The following is an 18,688-nucleotide window of genomic DNA, read 5'->3' on the forward strand; positions in this document are numbered from 1 at the left end:
TCTTATGTTCTCTCTCTTTGCTTTCTGTGTCTGGGTTGATGTGGGTTAGCATATTTCATTAGCTCTAACCTCCAAGAGTCCCCCTCTTTTTCACATCTCTCTCTCTCTCTCTCTCTTATCTTTGTGCTATAATCTGGGTACTTCTGCCTCATGTATTTCTCTCTCTTATCTTTGTGCTATAATCTGGGTACTTCTGCCGCATGTATTTCTCTCTCTCTCTTATCTTTGTGCTATAATCTGGGTACTTCTGCCGCATGTATTTCTCTCTCTCTCTTATCTTTGTGCTATAATCTGGGTACTTTAGATTTGATTAATTTTTTTCTGCAGTGTATACTAGGCTTCACACCAATTTATTGAATTTTACATTTAAATCATTCAGTTTTTCATTTCCACACATTCTATCTGGTTCTTTTCAAATCCTCCATGTTATTCTCTCGAGTCTCTGTATTGCATGTATTTTCAAGCTTGTCTTCCGTTGAAATATTGTCTTTCTGTGGTCTGTGCCTGTAATCCCAGTATTTGAAACTCATCTCTGTTTTCTCTTATTTCACCTGGTTTTCTCTCATGATCCTTTCTGTCCTTGTTAGTTTACTTGTTTTTTTGACTGCAAATGACTCCCTTTCTATGGGTTTTTTTTTTTTTTTTTTTTTGAGGAAATTCTTTAAGGGCTGAGATAAAGGTGAGATTCTCCAGAGAGGATTTCTGTTTTCTTCTCCCAAATGCCAGGAATGATTCCTCTCAAGATACTCCAAATTAAATCAGTAGCTTGAGTTTTTTTGGACCACCCAGATAGTGTCATTTTGTGAGTTAGCTGGCTTGTGATTCAGATTCTTAATGGCATCTGCAAGGATGCAAACTTGACATCTTATTGTTTTTGAAGAAAAATCATAAGTCACAGACATCACAGTTGCTAAGAGGTAGAGAGTTTGGATTAATGGCATAACATTTTAGATTTACATTTATTACTGTGCTAATCCTGGTATGTATGAGAATTCACTGACAAGAATGTAGTCCTTTGTGGATGTTTGATTTTGTTATTATGTTTTCAGGGTTAGTTGCTGCATGCTACACAGTGACTGTGTCCCCCTGAAATTCGTATGTTGAAACTGAATCCCTCATGTGGTGGTGTCGACTTGAAAAAAATGCACAGTGTAAGAGCTGTGAGTTAAGTTTATTCAGTGTCGCACTGAGGACTGTCGCTGGGAGACAGCCTCTCAGACAGCCCCAGGGAACTGCTCTGGAGAGGGTGAGAGAAGACAGTGTTCCCGTGATTTTGGTGAAGGAGTATGTGCACTCAGGCACCCGTCACAGGAGAAGGTTGCTGCTAGTAGCGAGGAACAGATATCTCAGTTAATGATTTTAGTGCTTTTCTAAGTATGGAAAGTTGCAAGAATCCAGGTTCATAAAAAATTTCTTTTTTTAAAAAAAAATTAATTTAAAATTTATTTTTGGCTGCGTTGGGTCTTCGTTGCTGCGTGTGGGCTCTCTCTAGTTGTGGCGAGCGGGGGCTACTCTTTGTTGTAGTGCGCGGGCTTCTCATTGCAGGGATTTGTCTTGTTGCGGAGCACGGGCTCTAGGCACATGGGCTTCAGTAGTTGTGGTGCCGGGCTCAGTAGGTGTGGCTTACAGGCTCAGTAGGTGTGGCTCACAGGCTTCTCGTTTCGGTGGCTTTTCTTGTTGCGGAGCATGGGCTCTAGAGCGCAGGCTCAGTAGTTGTGGCACTGGGCTCAGTAGTTGTGGCTCGTGGGCTCTAGAGTGCAGCCTCAGTAGTTGTGTTGTGTGGGCTCAGTCGTTGTGGCTTATGGGCTCTAGAGCGCAGGCTCAGTGGCTGTGGCACATGGGCTTACCCCTTCCTCCAGGTGAGGACACAGCGAGAACATACTGTCTATGAACCAGGAAGGGGGTCCTCAGCAGACACTGACTATATCAGTGCCTTGATCTCAGACTTCCAGCCTCCAGAACCGTGAGAAACGAATGTGTGCTGTTTAAGCTCCCCCTACCCCAGTCTGTGGTACTTTTGTTAGGGCAGCCTGAATAGACTCAGACATTGTGTATGCTGGATTCCGATTTCCTACCAGAATCCGGTCTTCACTGTTGTTTTATGACCACAAAAGGTTTCAACAGAAATTGACTTTAAAATTCTTTTCAACTTAAGTGTGATGAAAAGTTTAATTTTACCCCCAAAACGTTTCCTCGTAAAATTGACATGTGTGATGTCTGCGAGCAGGTGAGGAAGGAAGCTTGTGAAGCACCGACTGTCAGGCCTGAACCAAGATCAGGAAATTCTTTCCTCTTTCTGTGGGTTGAGGCACTTTCTAATAGATCCTGTGAGACTTCTAATTTGGTAGGGAGATTTTCAGTGTTTATTTAAAAAGTTTTGGACATGTGGCAGAGATACTGAGAAAGACTTTGAGGTGTTTCTCTTCCCAGATTTCTTAATGTTGATTATTATTTTCTGTAGGGAGAGGAATGTGATCCAGTTCACTGAGCAGGAGGGGAGGTGGGATTCCCACGTGGTCGAGACCCTCTGTTATTTTGCATTTTCCATGTACCCTCATTGCTATCAAACGGATGGGAGAGATTTGCTTATGGAGTTCAACGTGGAGAGGCATTTGGATTTCGTTTTCTCCACTACCTGTTAGATCAATGAAGTATGAAATCGGAACCCAGACGCTGATGAATAAAGCTCTGATTTTAATTTTGGCTTGATTTATACTGGTATCAGTGAGCTAGCACTTGTTGGAATGTATGTTCTGTGCTTACTGAGCCGTTGAACGGTTAAAACTAATTTTCACCAGCAAATAATCTTCTAATTGTGCCACCAGCAGATGAACTTTGAAGTGCAACCTGATGATATATTAACCGTCCTGGAGGGTTTCTCATGGTTGTAAAATGGTACATTGAGAAGACAAACACCATAACATCTTCCCCAATCTAATCATCATTTAAACATTTCCTACATTTTCTGGAATAAATTAATTTGAGAAGAGAAACATCATTTTTTCTCTATAAAACAAAATATTATAGGCTAATAATCACTTTAAAAATGTGTCCCGTAAAGCCTGGAATTAATGATTTCTTTTGTAGAGAAAGTCATATTCACCACAAAATTTATATCAGGGCATTGTGTGTGTGTGTGTGTGTGTGTGTGTGTGTGTGTGTGTGTGTGTGTGTTTGTATGTATGTGTGTGTGTATGTATGTGTGCATGCGTGTGTATGCATGTGTATTTGTATATATTGTGTGTATGTGTGTGTGTGTGTGTGTCTGTGTGTTTCGAGAGACCCCAAGGAATTTGAATTATAGTAGGAATTTTTACTATTTACCTTAGGAGTTTGCTGTTGAGATTCAAAGTGAAAATGCTATTTAAATCAAACTATGGCAGCTCCTTGACACCCCAACCTGTACTTTGACTCTCCTTACCACCCACTTGTACCCGAGGACTAGTGTGTAACCGGGAAAGGGGCAAAGTGTGTGGACAGACAGCCACGCCCGAGGAAGAGGAATGTGGTCTCAGAGCCAGAAGACCTGGGGTGAACAGAATCTTGGCTTTTCCCATCTGGGTAGCACTTAGCAAATCAAATCACCTCGCTGAGACTCAGCTTCCTCATCAATAAACCAGGGCCTGGTTAGTATCTGCTCCAATAGGGTGTTGTCAGAGTGAAATGAGCACAGTGCTTTGAAATGCCTGCCTTGATCTGGTGGTTGGCTTCTTCCTTTCCTTTAATCTTGGGAAGCAGCAGGAGGAACATTGCACATTAACATCTAGTCTCTGCTTCCAGTTCCTGCCCCCCACACCCCCAGGGAGACCCAGGTGCAGCCAGGAACCTCCTGCAGACACCCGGCTTAAAGACTTGGGGCCACTGGCTCTCTGAGGAATTACTCGTTCCCTCTTTCCATTCTATTTCTGTATTTTTTGGAAGGCAACATTGAAACAGCAAATAACATTTTGTGGGTTTTTTGTGATCTTTTTATGCCTTAATTTCTGTATTTATTTATGCCTTTCGTTTCCATTTAATGAGAGTAAGTTGTCTCATTTGGGGGATTAATGTGCGTCATCAAATATGGAATTCGGGAGCTTAAGACTAAAATACCCATTTGAAGATGAGCACAGAGGGGTGGAGGGGAGCTGTAAGCTGAGGGGGTGATTTGGAGATTTGCAGGCGCTTTGGTTCACGTAGTTTTCGAAAGTTTGAATTGGCTGCCACATTTTATAATGGGGGTGTTCATGTAATATGAAATTTTGGTTTCCATTTAAAAAAAATAGAGGATTTTTGGGACTTCCCTGGTTGCACAGTGGTTAAGAATCTGCCTGCCAATGCAGGGCACACGGGTTCGATCCCTGGTCTGGGAAGATCCCACATGCTGCGGAGCAACTAAGCCCGTGCACCACAACTTCTGAAGCCCGTGCGCCTAGAGCCCATGCTCTGCAACAAGAGAAGCCACCGCGATGAGAAGCCTGCCCACTACAACAAAGAGTAGGCCCCACTCGCAGCAACTAAAGAAAGCCTGTGCTTAGCAACAGAGATCCAATGCAGCCAAAAATAAATAAATTAAACAAAACAAAACAAAACCAGTGTAGTTTAAAAAAAATAATGAAAAATAGAGGATTTTTATTGTTTAAAAGGACTTAGTTTTATTTATTTATTTATTATTATTATTTTTTGGCTGTGTCAGGTCTTAGCTGCAGCATGCGGGATCTTCCATTGTGGTGTGCGAGCTCAGTAGTTGTGGTGCGAGAGCTTAGTTGTCCCGCAGCATGTAGGATCTTAGTTCCCTGACCAGGGATCGAACTTACGTGCCCTGCATTGGAAGGCAGATTCTTTACCACTGGACCACCAGGGAAGTCCCAAGGACTTAGTTTTTAGTAGCCTGCATTTCCACAGGAAAACAGTGCTCTGCAATTATGAGCACTCCCACTAGCCACAGTCCCCACCATTCCCTAATACCACCCTTTGCGAGCATCATCATTTACTTGCCCAGCCTCTGTAGGCATCTGAGCTTGTGACTCTTGACTGTATATTAAGTACTTAAAAATGTCTTTTTCCTTTCATCTACCGACTCTTAGTCAATCCTTCTCTGACTGTTGCTAAAACCATTGTCAAGAACAATCTCAAATACATGAAAAAATTGTTTTAAATCAGGAAGAAACCCTAACACATATAAATCTTAGCATACTATTTATTATCATTAGAAATATCTGTTCTGTTTCTGAGGCACATGGAAGGCTCTCCAGAAGTCCCCAGGGGTCACGAGTTCTGCTGGCGGGGCTCATACACATTTATTCCAGTGGCTCTTTCCCAGCATTCAGTGTTGGCAGAATGGGCACAGTGATGGCATTCTGTGAGGCAGGAAGGGACAGCGCAGGTGAGAGGGAGCTGGGCGAGGTGTCTGGGACTCTGCTCCGCCTTTGGCCAGTGGTGGGCCCTGGAGCCGTTAGTGATCCAGTAAAGTTCTCTTTGATTGGTCTCCAAGGTTCCTCTTTGATTAATAGTGTTGTATGAGGAAAAGCAATGCCACTGAAGGACAGTTTTCCTGGGTGATGCCCACGGTAGCCAGTATGAACATTTTCCTGCGATGACATTGCTATTGTATATTGATGTGAGCATTTATGGTGCTCTAGGTTTTAGTTTTAAGTTGCTGTGGAGTGGAGTCATCTCTAAAGAGGCTCAAATTTTCTATCTAAATATTTACCTTCTAGTTAGGTTTTTCTTTCTTTTGCAGTTATTTTAATGTAGTTCCCAGCAGACCTGCAAGGATGAGAAAGTTGAAGAAAGTAAGTGTTCACTACTAACTACTAAAGGTGGGATATATTGGATGATTTGGTAAAAATTAAAATGTCAATATTGAATAACTGAAGTTTGATGAAAGCAGCATTTGGTAGGGAATGCCTGTAAAGGCGTGCTGCTCTTGAAGCCAGAAGTGGCCGTGCAAACTCGTTCTGTTTGTCAGAGCACTTAAGTCACTAAGATGATGGAAGTCGGTAAGAACGTTTGAAGACCACGGTTAGGGAGAGATTCATCTTTGAGGTGCAGAGTGCTAGCATTTATTAAGACTTTTTCCTCCTCTTTTGTTTTGGGGATTTGGAAAGACAGGTGACAAGAAAAGTTATTTTAAGTTACACGATGTTGAAGCTAATTATAATGTTAAATTTAAAGATTTGCTCTGTGTTCTCAACATTTTTGTCCTTGATAGACATTTGAAAGACTACAAGATGGAACCTTACATCACTCTGTTCACATCACTTGAGTCTTAGCAAAACAACAACAACAACAACAAAACAACCCAAATTTCCTATGTAAGTTAAAAGAGAGCCACCTTTTAAATAAGCGACAAAAATCAGGTTTGAGCGAGATAGCCTGATGATGGTATTTAGAATGCAAGATGATTTCTACTTTTTTATTTTGTAAATGGACTTTTTGTGGAGTGCTTCGAAGGTGAGCTGTTTTTAGGGTATCTACATCTCTAAGTGGTAGTTTTGCTATTAAGTTCTCTCCTCTATGGAAAGGAGATGAGAATGTGTCTTAGAGGATGGTTGTGAGGATTACATGATAAACTAGACATAACGTACCAGCACTAGGTAAGTGTCGGTTCTCGTCCCCCATGTCTTAAAGAAGCAGGGCCTCTTTGTGTCCTTGGACTCCCCGGTGCTCCAGTAAAGGGCAGTCTAGCAGCTCTTGCATCGCCCACAGGCACCAGCCTGCAGAAGCATTTAGCTGCTTCCTTGCCTCTGCACTTTAAGGCTGTGTGATGAACCAAATCAAATTTATTACCTACCCACCTTAGACTGTAACTTGCCAGGGGCAGGAGGGCGAGTTTCCAACAAGAAAGCAATTCTGGCAGTCGTTGAATTTCAGGGCTACTACCTTAATAAATAGAGAGGAAATGGTATATGATTATCCTTAACATCTAAGTCCCTGCATCCCCCTGTCCTGGTGGGGCGGGAGTGGGATTGAACAACAATTCTGAAGCGTACCCCTCGAGAGACTCTGTTCAAGTTTGAGTCTATGTTTATCCTTTGTACATGTCAATGATTTAAAAACATTAGACATGATTATAAGGTAACATTTAGCATTTTAGGACAGGAAGGGAACTTCTAGATTATTTTATCAAAACTCCCTGTTTTCTAGTTGAGGATGCGGTGATGGGAGAGGTTACGAGGGTACCAGCATTGAAATGCCCACAGGAGCCTCAGCCTCCCAGGGCCGGTACTAGATTGCCGTGCACTCATACTAATGAGACTGTAGTTGCCCAAAGAGTTTTGTAATTGTTCTTTTGAAATTTACACTCTTTTCATTAAAAAAAATCTGATTGTACAGTCGTTCTTGCTGAGAAAAATGTCAAAAATGCTGTGCAGAAAAGCTCAGTGAGGAAAGTGAAGATCACTTACAATCCTACCTCCCAAAGATCAGCGCACTCTGCCTTTTGTCATGTCCATTTCCAGTTGTTTTCTCTGCACAAGTCGCAAATATCTGTCTATCTATCTATCTATCATCTTCACAGATACACACATATATACAATGCATGCATTGATATGTATATATTTACAGAAATGGAATCCATCAATACGTACTATTTTCTTTTTCTTTTTTTTAAACTTTTTATTTTATATTGGAGTGCAGCTGCTTAACAATGTTGTGAGTTTCAGGTATACAGCAAAGTGATTTACATAGTATTTTCTTTTCTGCTTTTTATTAACTATGTATCATGACAGTTTAACATAGTAAAGGATCTTCTGCCACATGATTTTTAGTGGCTGCAAAATGTTCCATCACGTGACTCTAGCATAATTATTTAACCCATTCCCTGTCAACAGACCTTACGTCCTTCTTCTTTCTCATTATTGTAACTAGGCATTGGGATGGACCCTGATCGAGCCATCATGATTGTTTATAGAGAAGAGGAGTTACACGCACAATTTTTACCTCTTTAATATTCACTTCCAGAAAGTTTCTCAGAACATGTATTGCTTCCAGCGGTGCCTGGGAATGCCATCACTGCCCGCGGGTGCCGTGGGGTACTGCACGGTGTGGAGGCCTGCTAGGTGCTTGACGGTCACCACCCCGGCCCCCTCTTCTTTGGTGGCAGAAGGGACTCCCTAAAAGTGGCTTGTGATTATTGCTGCTTGCTATGTAGTATCTTCGTGGACATTCATCTGTGATGTAGCCAAGACCTCTGCTGGTCCCGTGAGGAGCCCATGAGAGCAGCTGGCAGTTTACATCTGTGTCCTGCTGTCCCATATGAGGATGTAGAGTTGCCAGTCACGGGGCTGAAGTTCCTCAGTCACTTAGTGGGTACCTCTCTTTTGTCCTCCGTACTGCTCACGTAACTACTAACTTAAACTCTCTTTGTCACCTCTCACTACTCACTACCACTTACTAAACCACATTTTAGCTGCTTTGTGGTTTGTGGGGACGTACCCATGATTCGGGAGATAATATAATACTTAATGAGCTAAAAGACTTGTCTTTTTTTAAATAAATGTATTTATTTATTTATTTTTGGCTGCATTGGGTCTTCGTTGCTGCGTGTGGGCTTTTCTCTAGTTGTGGCGAGCGGGGGCTACTCTTCGTTGCGGTGCGCGGGCTTCTCATTGCGGTGGCTTCTCTTGTTGCGGAGCACGGGCTCTAGGTGCGCAGGCTTCAGTAGTTGTGGTTCACGGGCTCAGTAGTTGTGGCTCATGGGCTCTAGAGTGCGATCTCAGTAGTTGTGGCTCACGGGCTTAGCTGCTCCGCGGCATGTGGGATCTTCCCGGACCAGGGCTTGAACCCGTGTCCCCTGCATTGGCAGGTGGATTCTTAACCACTGCACCCTCAGGGAAGTCCGGGGGAGGAGGTCTTAATATCTGCCACTTAAAAGATGAATCAAGAGTTCAAGACAGGTTAAGTGACGTGTACAGAGTTAGGCAACTAGTTAGTAACAGAACTTGGTGTGAAACTAGAGGTGAATCCGGGGTCCCCCCACCCCCTTCCTTGCGGAAAGCCTCATTACTGCACTGTACAACCTGTGCATATTAAATGGGTTTCTTCTGTTTCGTTCACAGAATTAAATTCCGTGAATTATTTCTGGTGGATACATGAGCGCTCACCTTACAGAAAGAGCCGCACTTTGTGCACTGGGGTGGGACAGACCGGATGGTGCTACGCTGCGTCGGCGCAGCGCAGGCTCTGCTGGGGGACCGGAAGCAGAGGGTCAGCGCCACGGGGCACTGGTTCTCCAGGATCTGTGCAGAGGGCTGTGGGAACCGATGCCCCGTAGGATGCGCTGCAGAAGGAGGACCTGGCCCTCCGCAGCGCCACCTCATTCTAGGACAGTGGAGAACAGCTTTGCAAGGACTAAAATCTCCCCAGGCCTTGTGGGGTGTTGCGGCCACGGGCAGCCCCTGCTGCATCTGCTCCAGCCGGCTGGTTCAGTTCACACACTGGGCCTTAAGGATGTTTATAGCAGCATGTTCTTTTTTTTAGTAATTACAAAAACCTGGGAAACACGTGAATGTCCATCAGTGGAGGAATGGTTGAATGATTCATGACGTGTCATACTGTGATTAGATCTATAGGTATTGATCTGAAATAATACCTCTCAGAATGTTGCTGGGATTAAATGAGATGGTGCTGGGCATATTGCAAGAGCTCAGTAAATAGTTGAAATTAATACTCATAATGCCTTTAAGTCTGGGTAGCTCACCCTATCAGAATTTGAGATCCATGAATGCTACCGATTTGAATACCAGTGCAAACTCTTAGAAACACTAAATATACTATACTGTAAGCTTTGGCCAAGTTCAAATATTCAATGTTTAAGTGTTTTACTAAGTTATTCCGCCTTGTTTTGTGATAGCGACACAGAGTAGAAGTACCTAGCTTTTTGTAGAGTATTCTTTCACAGAATTCCCGTTTTGGTCAAAATATATTAGTGGGAAAATTGAAGACACTTCTCAAGAGACCTTGATTCAGTAAAGAAATTTACTTAAAATTAATTAGAATACCATAATAATATACTTCATATAACCATAGAAATGACTTATAAAATGCTTCAATATAATGAATTTGGAATTACGTGTCATTAAACGGAGGAGCAAAGGGAGAATCAGACTCGAAAACAGTGCTCTTGGGATTTTGAGTTTCCATGACTGTGTCTCGTTGACTTAATGAGAAAAATGTCCTTGGTCTCAGTTTAATTCAAGGAGTTCTGTTGCTGCATCTTAGAGTTTGGGTGTGTAATGTCAAATTGTATAAATTTAGGCAGAATTTAGAAGACTTCCCCTGTCCTTTTCTTACAGTTCTAAGAACAAATGAGCCCCAATGCAATATTCTTTTTTGCCCATGAGGATGGTTTTCTGATTCTGTCCTTCCAGTGCATTCATCCTGGTAAATAGCGTACTAATGGTAAAACAATTAAACCACTAATTTAGACCTTAGTTATCTCAAGTTGTCATGGAAGAGAAGGGAGTGAGTCCCTGAGGTGAATTTTCGAATAACGGCGGTTACTGATGATTCTAACAAAAAAGAATTTTAAAATTAACTTTTAATATAAATGTCTGTAACGTGTTTTATGTGATTCCCTATCTGACTGAAAAGCAAGGGGAATGAAACTTAACTGTGTTTTGACTCAAGAGTTGGCTGAGGTACTTTGCGCTGACTGAGCCGATACCCAAGTGCATCGTATTCTCTCAGTGGCCTTGACATTGGCTCTCCTTTTGAACGGTCCTGAACACATTTTTGGAAGCTTCTGTTTCTGTTAAAAAAACTACTATATAATTCATGCTCGTTGTAGAGAAATGAGAAAATATATGTAATTTAAAAGGAAACACACACATAATCCTATCAGCCAGAAATTAGCCACCATGTTTTTCTAGATGCTTCTAACCTATGTGGACATATATGCGTATATATACAGTTGACCCTTGAACAATGCAGAGGTTAGGAGCACTGACCCCCTGCACAGTTGAAAATCCATGTATAACTTTTCACTCTTTTAAAACTCAACTGCTAGTAGCCTCCTGTTGACTGGAAGCCTTACAGATAACAGAAACAGTTGATAACATACTTTGTGTGTTACTTGTATTACACACTGTATTCTTGCAGTAAAGTAAGACAGAGAAAAGGAAATGCTGTTAAGAAAATCATAAGGAAGAGAAAATACATTTAGAGTACTGTGCTGTATTTATGGATACTGTATGCTTTTGTCACCTGTTTACATGAATCGTCTGTCAGTACAGTCAATATTATATGATGCAAAACACCGTAGGTGTTATACGTGTTACTAACACCAGCCGTCAAAATGAAAAGATAACATGAGAAGGAAATTCATATTTATTTACATGTGTAACGATTCGTGCATTGATAATGAAGAAGCAGCAATACGATTGCTTTATGGTAGCCTGGCTTATACACCAATGAATAAATTGTTATAAAAATTTTATGGCACACATTACAGTCATATTCATAATACAGTATTGGAAATATTGTTGCACTAAAAAACCCACTTCCCTGTGATGATAGGCTGATGTGCAATTTCTCCAATTATGAGAGAGAAAGGCCTATGTACGGTAATGTAACTTTTTGAAAGCAAAGTTGTATCAATAAAAACAGAAAGAAAGCTAACACATTATTAATTTTATATTAAATACCACACACCTTATGCCTATATAAGGATAGACTAGTACCTACATATATTTTATGCATTTGTGACATACCTTTTTATTGTTTTGATATTTCTAGGCTATGAAGTTTATGAGCTTTTTCAAAATGTCACAAATGTCCAAAAAATTCTCCAATATATTTATTAAAAAATTTGTATATAAATGACCCATGCAGTTCAGACCTGTGTTGTTCAATGGTCACATGTATATACTTCTTACTTTACAAATGTATTAATTTAAGCACAAATGAGAGCATATCTATGTATTATTTTTTACAAATCCCCTTTTACTTAACAATGCATCATGAAATCTTAATGTGTCAACAAATATGTTCCTATAATAATTTGTAGTGGATTCAGAGTATTCTATTAAGTGATATATACCGTATTTTTTAGCTTTATTGAGGTGTAATTGACAAAAGTGTAAGATATTTAAAGTGCACAGTGTGATGATTTGATGTACGTATACATTGTGAAAGGATTCCCTCCACCCATCAAGTTAATTGACACATCACCTCACATATTTATCTCTCTCTCTTTTCCTGTCTTTTGTGAGAACACTTAAGTTCTACTCTCTTAGCAAATTTCAATTATGCAATGTGATGTTATCAATTACAGTCACCATGTTATCCATTCGATCCTCAGACCTTATTCATCTTGTAACTGAAAGTTGGTACCTTTGTACCAATCTCTTCCTATTTCCCCCACCCCCAGCCCTGGCAGTTATTTTTCTATTCTGTTTCCACTTTCTGCCACCTGCCCCCCAGATTCCACATATAAGTGACACCGTGCAGTATTTGTCTTTCTTTGGTTTATTTTACTTAGTATAATGTCCTCCAGTTTGACCCGTGTATTGCAAATGGCAGACTTTTCTTCTTTTCTATGGCTGAATAATATTCCGCTGTATGGATATAACATATTTTCTTTATCCATCCATCCATTGGTAGACACTTAGGTTGTTTCCACACCTTAACCATTGTGAATAATGCATCAGTGAATACTAACTGGAGTACATACATCTCTTCAAGAAAACGGTTTCATTTCCTTCTGGTATATACCCATAAGTGGGAATGCTGGGTCATATGGTAGTTCCAGTTTTAAGTTTTTGAGGAGTCGCCATACTGTTCTCCACAGTGGCTGCACCAGTCTACATTCCCACCAGCAGCGCAGGAGGGCTCCCTTTTCTCCACACCCTCACCAGCACTCGTTATTTGTTGTCTTTTTGGTGATAGCCATTCTGACAGGTGTGAGGTGATGTCTCACAGTGGTTTTGATTGGCGTTTCCCTGATGACGAGTGATGTTGAGCACCTTTTCTTGTACCTTTTGGCAAGTTGTATGTCTTCTTTGGACAAATGTCTATTCAGGTCCTTTGCCCGTTTTTAAACGAGGTTGTTTTTGTTTTTTGCCATTGAGTTGTATGAATTCCTTGTATATTTCGGATATTGACCCCTTATCAGATACAAGGTTTGCAAGTACTTTCTTTCAGCAGGTTTTGCCTTTTCATTTTGTTGCTGGTTTCCTTGGCTGGGTGGAAGCTTTTCATGTATTAAGTTTGATGTGGTCCCACTTGCTTATTTTTGCTTTTGTTACATCTGCTTTTGGTGTCAAATCCAAAAAATTGTTGCAAAGATCAATGTCAAGAAGCTGACTTACTCCCTCTATTTTCTAGGAGTTTTATGGTTTCAGGTCTTATGTGCAAGTCTTTAATCCATTTTGAGTTGATTTTTGTGTTTAGTGTAAGACAGGGGTCCAGTTTCTTTCTTTTGCATGTGGCTGTCCAGTTTTTCCAGCATCGTTTATTGAAGAGACTGTTCTCTCCTCATTGTATATTCTTGGATCCTTTGTGGAATATTAATTGACTGTATACACACGGGTTTATTTCTGGGCTTTCTATTCTGTCCCACTGGTCTATTGGTTTGTTTTTATGCCAACACCATACTATTTTGATTATATAAAAATATGTTGACAGATTATATTTATAGATGATAAACGCCTCCATCTTTGTTCTTTGTGTTAAAGATAGCTTTGGCTATTCAGGATCTTTTGTGGGTAAGCTGATAATGGGGAGAGAATAGGGAGAATTGCTCAGAACGATCTTAAGTGGATGAGAAAAGACAATAAGAGTAATAAGAGCTGCCTCTGGACCTGCCTGTTCTGGACATTTCATACAAATAGAATCATACAATATAGTGACTTCTTAGACTTAGCATGTTTTTACGGTTTATCTGTGTTGTAGTGTGTATTGATTTTTCATTCCTTCCTATGGCTGAAGAGTATTCCATTGTATGAATAGACCACGTTTTATTTATCTATTCCACATCTGACGGACATTTGGGCCTTTTTGTTTACAGCTGCGCTGGGGGGTAGGAACTGGTCCTTTTTCTCATTCTTGGAGTGATTTCTCTCCTTGTCATCTGAAACCCTGCCCTCTTCTTATTCCCTCCGGTTGTTTCTCCTAAATTTTTCTTGCGGTGTTAGTGTCATTGTCTGTCCTTGGAGTCCCCACTTCCCTCCAGGTGTTATCCCGGTTCCTTCCCTCTTCTCATTCGGGCAGTGTACCTGCCTCATCCTCCACCATCATCCCTGCGCCCAGGGCACCCAGGCCTCTCTCTAGCGCAGGATCCACGTCTCTGTCTACAGGGCACTGTCACTTGGATGTCCCAAGGATACCTCAGATTCAGTATGTCCACGTTTGAACTCACTGGCCTCTCCCCGCAAACCCAGTTGTTATTTTGTGTTCCTTTTTTCAGAGAATGGAGCTGTATACTCAACTCCTAAAACCAGAAACCTAGATAATCGTCTTAGCTTTTACTTCTCCCAGCCCCGCTCCCGCCCTGTCCCTCCTGTGCCTTCTCTCAAGCCCATTCAGTTATGGGCCCCCATTCTTGCTGAGGACACCCAGAGCTGCTCCTAGAACGAGTCGTGTGCCTTCCATCTGGACTTCCTGCATATCCAGCCCATCCCTTTCCAGTTGGATCTCACCAGTTCCCTGGTTCAAACACTTCAAGGCCTGCCTCTTTTCTCCAAGGGGATGGAGTCTACACCGCTAACCGCGGATGTGAAGGCCCTCCTTGATCTGGCCCTGGCTTTCTTCTTCAGCCCCGCCTCTCACCACTCCTCCCTCTGTGTCCAGTGTCTAGTCTAGACTTTTCCATTTCCCAAAGACCTTGTATCCACGAGGATGTATCCAAAGTCCTCTAACAGGATTTTGTGTATGCTGTTTCTCCTGCCTCATTTAGCATTTCTTCCCATTCTCAACGGACCGACTCCTGCTTATAAATCAGGTCTCAACCTAGAGGCCGCTTCCACCAGGAAGCCTGCTTTGTGTCGCTGTGAGGATGGAGTGCGCCCCGTGCTGGCCACCAGAGAGCCCTCGTCACAGAGCTGCACGTGCTTGTCTCCTTGTTTACGGATCGCTTGTCCAGTGGTCTGTGTCTCCATGCCTCGCAGCCCTCCGAGGCCAGGTGTGATGACGGTCTCGCTCACCTTTGCGTCTCTAACACTTAGCACAGTTCCTCCCATGGAGGGGTGTCCTCCACAAACAGGGCTTAAATAAATGAATGGAACGATGACCGAGCGCCTTCTGGGAGTCTGTAGCCGGGCAGAATTTGGGACAGGTACTCTCCTCTCCTTGGGTTGGTTTTATTTGTGACCCTGCTTCCGAGTAGGGACTTCCTGGGATGGCCAGTAGGCTCCATAAGTCGCGTGGCTGTCTGTTGCTGTGGGATGGTTCCTCTGGGGGGTCAGCAAATTTGGAGTCATTCAGAGCATCAGTTCCAACCTATAAATCCATCGTCAGCGGGGAGCTGACATCCATTCTACACGGGGCACATAAATCAGCTATGGGCCTTTTTTATTTGATGTTTCGTGTGGAAAAGGCCGTGAGGATGTTCACGGAGGGCTGTCGGAGAAGGATGACGGGGCAGAAGGAGCAATGGCACGAATAACGACCACTGCTGTCAGCTGAGCTCTTAACTCACTGCAGGCACCTTGCTGAGCACTGGAGAGCGAGTTCTCTCACTTTGAGTTACTCATATCGCGAGCAAACCTATAGCATAGGCACTACTTTTTTGTTTGTTTTTTTTACCTTTTCCCTTTAGCCAAATTTTAGGTTATATCTGTATTTTTTTACTGAAGTATAGTTGATTTACAATATTGTGTTAGTTTCAGGTGTACAGAAAAGTGATTCAGTTATACATATTTTCTTCAGATTGTTTTCCATTATAAGTTATTACAAGATATTGAATATTGTTCCCTGTATTATACGGTAAATCCTTGTTGCTTATCTGTTCTACGTATGGTAGTTTGTACCTGTTAATCCCAAACTCCTAATTTATCCTCCCCCTGCTTTCCCCTTTGGTAACCGTAGTTTGTTTTCTACGTCTGAGTCTGTTTCTGTGCTGTGTATAGATTCATTTGTATATTTCTTTTTGAGATTCCACATATAAGTAACATCATGTAATATTTGTCTTTCTCTGTCTGACTTACTACCTATACACCACTTGGATCTGCGTTGCATGCACGGAGAAACAGGTTTAGGGAAGCGAGACAACTTGACCAAGGTCACACAGGGAGAAAGTGACGGAGCCAGTCCTGGAATCGTGGATGACTCAGAATAGGCTCCTAGATGGTGTACTGCTGTAGGTTCAAACCTCCGTTTTGCTAAAAACTATCATACACTATTTTTTGATGGCTTAGCCTGGCCAGGACGCTTGATAGCTGTGTGTTCTTGGGAAGATGACATAACGTCTCTGATTCTTTGTTACCTGGATATTGTGCCTGGTGATTTTGAGGATTGGGTGTGAGTGCTTATAAGGGTCTGAGTGCAGTGCCTGACACACAGCAGGCATCCAGTGAACCGTAGGTCTACTTGGGGAAACACACCTTTGGCAGCCTTGAGTGTCTTCCATCACTGAGGCAGATTTGGTTCAATTACCCTGGACCCTTGTTAAAGAGCTCTAAAGCCCGTTAACGTCCTGCCTCTCAGGGCAGGTGAATGACACGAGTCTTGAAACTGTCATCACCATCAGACAGTAACAGCAAAGCACGTTTGCATGGTACTTCCTCGGAGATTGTTATGTGGAGTGCAGGGGGAAAAGCCCAGAAGCGTATATGCATTTAATTGCTGGGGTCATTTAATTAGGCAGGTGATATCAGGGTTAATGAATCATTAACATGTAAGAAAGCAGTTAGTTCATTGTTTCCATAAATTTATGCAGTCAAGAAAACTGCCTCTTAGCTGTAGCTGTGCCTTAATAGAATTTTGCAGAGGATAATTTCTGTTGTTTTGTTTTCAAACCAGGTCTGCAAATTCACGGTCGTCGTTGATATTCATGGCATTGATTTTGTCACTATTAGTACGCAAGTATATATAATTTTATATATAGCATGACAGTAGGGTAACAATGGATGTAGGTGTGCATTGCCACAATCCTCAGCGGACTCACTTTTTCTGGGATTCTTTCCAGAGTATCAGAGCTGTTTCTCACTTGTCATTCATTTGTTCATTCTTCATTCATATTCATGAAATACTTATCAAACTCCTACCATGGGCCGCCCATTGTTCAGGCAATGGGAGTACTTTGTTGAACATGACAAACAAGGTCCCTGCTTTCAGGAGGCTTACACTCCACAAGGAGGAATCAATAATAAGCAAGCAAAGAAACACACAAATATTAGGCAATATCGAGTGCTGTGGTGAACATACATCAAGGTGCGTGATCATCAGGGAAGTCCTCTCTGAGGAGCTGGCATCCACGTTGACTTCTTAATGCAAGAGGGAGCAAACCGTGCAAAGATCTGGGAGAACATTCCAGGGTCCAGGTCTTGTGCTTGTGGGAACAAGCTCGGTGCTTAAAGAGCTGGAAGAAAGCAGGCATGGGAGGTGCTGTGGGAGGGACGAGGGCACAGAGGCAGCGGTGCGAGCCACGTGGCCGCGTGGGCTAGCTGAGGAGTGGGGACCTACTGGAAGTGTGGGTCTTTCCACCACTGGGGCTTTAAGTCAGACAGTGATGGCGTCCTGGTTTGTGTTTACAGAGGCTCCTCCGCTTGCTGTGAAGAAAGGGCTATGGGGGTGGGGAGATGAGTTAGGGGAGGGATGGGGAGGCTTGGCCAGCGGGGTGGCAGGAACAGGGTGGCCCAGGGTGCAGTTTTGAGGTAGAACTGAGAGATGGGCTGATGGCTTAGTTGTGGGTGTCAGGGAAGAGAGGACCCACCAGTGTCTCCCAGGCTTGGTAGTTGAACAAGTGGGTCTAGGGTAGTGCCGTGTTCTGAGATGGGGCGTCTGGGGACGAGCAGTTGGCTGTGGGTAAAATCAGCAATTGTCTTTGGGCTGTAATCCAACTGAGATGCCGAAATGGTCTCTCTCTCCCTCCCCTCCCCCCCGGCCCGGATTCTGCGTGTCTGTGTGTGTTGGGAGACTCTCGTATTTACTAGACTGTGTATTTATCGTATGTGATAATAGGTATGGCATTGTGCCTTTTATAAAATGTTATCTCATAAAAACCCTGCAAGGTATATCATCCCCATTCCCAAATTAATAAATTGTAGCTCAAAGGTGAAATGCTTCTCCAAAGTCACACGGGTAGTAAGGGGTTGGGCTGGAGTTTGAACCCTGGTCTGTCCGATCCCAGAGGCTGTGGTTTCTCCTCTCCCAGGCTGCCCCCAGATTTGCTCTGCTCCCTCCATGACTGAGGCGCTCCATGCTTACAGCGAGATGCCGGGGCAGGCTTCTCCACAGCACCTCCGTCTTCCCCTCTTACCCGCGTCGTCCCCTTCAGAAGACAAGGTAACACCGCTCCCAGCTCCTCATTTAAAACACAGCGCTGGGGGCTTCCCTGGTGGCGCAGTGGTTGGGAGTCCGCCTGCCGATGAGGGTGACACGGGTTCGTGCCCCGGTCCGGGAGGATCCCACATGCCGCGGAGCGGCTGGGCCCGTGAGCCATGGCCGCTGGGCCTGCGGGTCCGGAGCCTGTGCTCCGCAACGGGAGAGGCCACAACAGTGAGAGGCCCGCGTAACGCAAAAAACAAACAAACAAAACACAGCGCTG

The 18,688-nt window shown here is 43.0% G+C and overlaps 1 protein-coding gene across 1 annotated transcript in view; it reads left to right on the forward strand.

The window, feature by feature from the left end:
* The window catches only part of DCDC2C (doublecortin domain containing 2C), a gene marked incomplete at both ends in the record, with an annotated part of 42,190 nt that overhangs the window by 12,780 nt on the left and 10,722 nt on the right, over positions 1 to 18,688 (forward strand). The window contains 1 exon segment of the mRNA XM_082672161.1: positions 5,723 to 5,774. Within this exon segment, the coding sequence (XP_082528287.1) occupies positions 5,723 to 5,774 (52 nt within the window).

Source organism: Grampus griseus (genome assembly GCF_964374135.1).
Source record: "Grampus griseus genome assembly, chromosome: 15".
NCBI classification, from domain to species: Eukaryota; Metazoa; Chordata; class Mammalia; order Artiodactyla; family Delphinidae; genus Grampus; species Grampus griseus.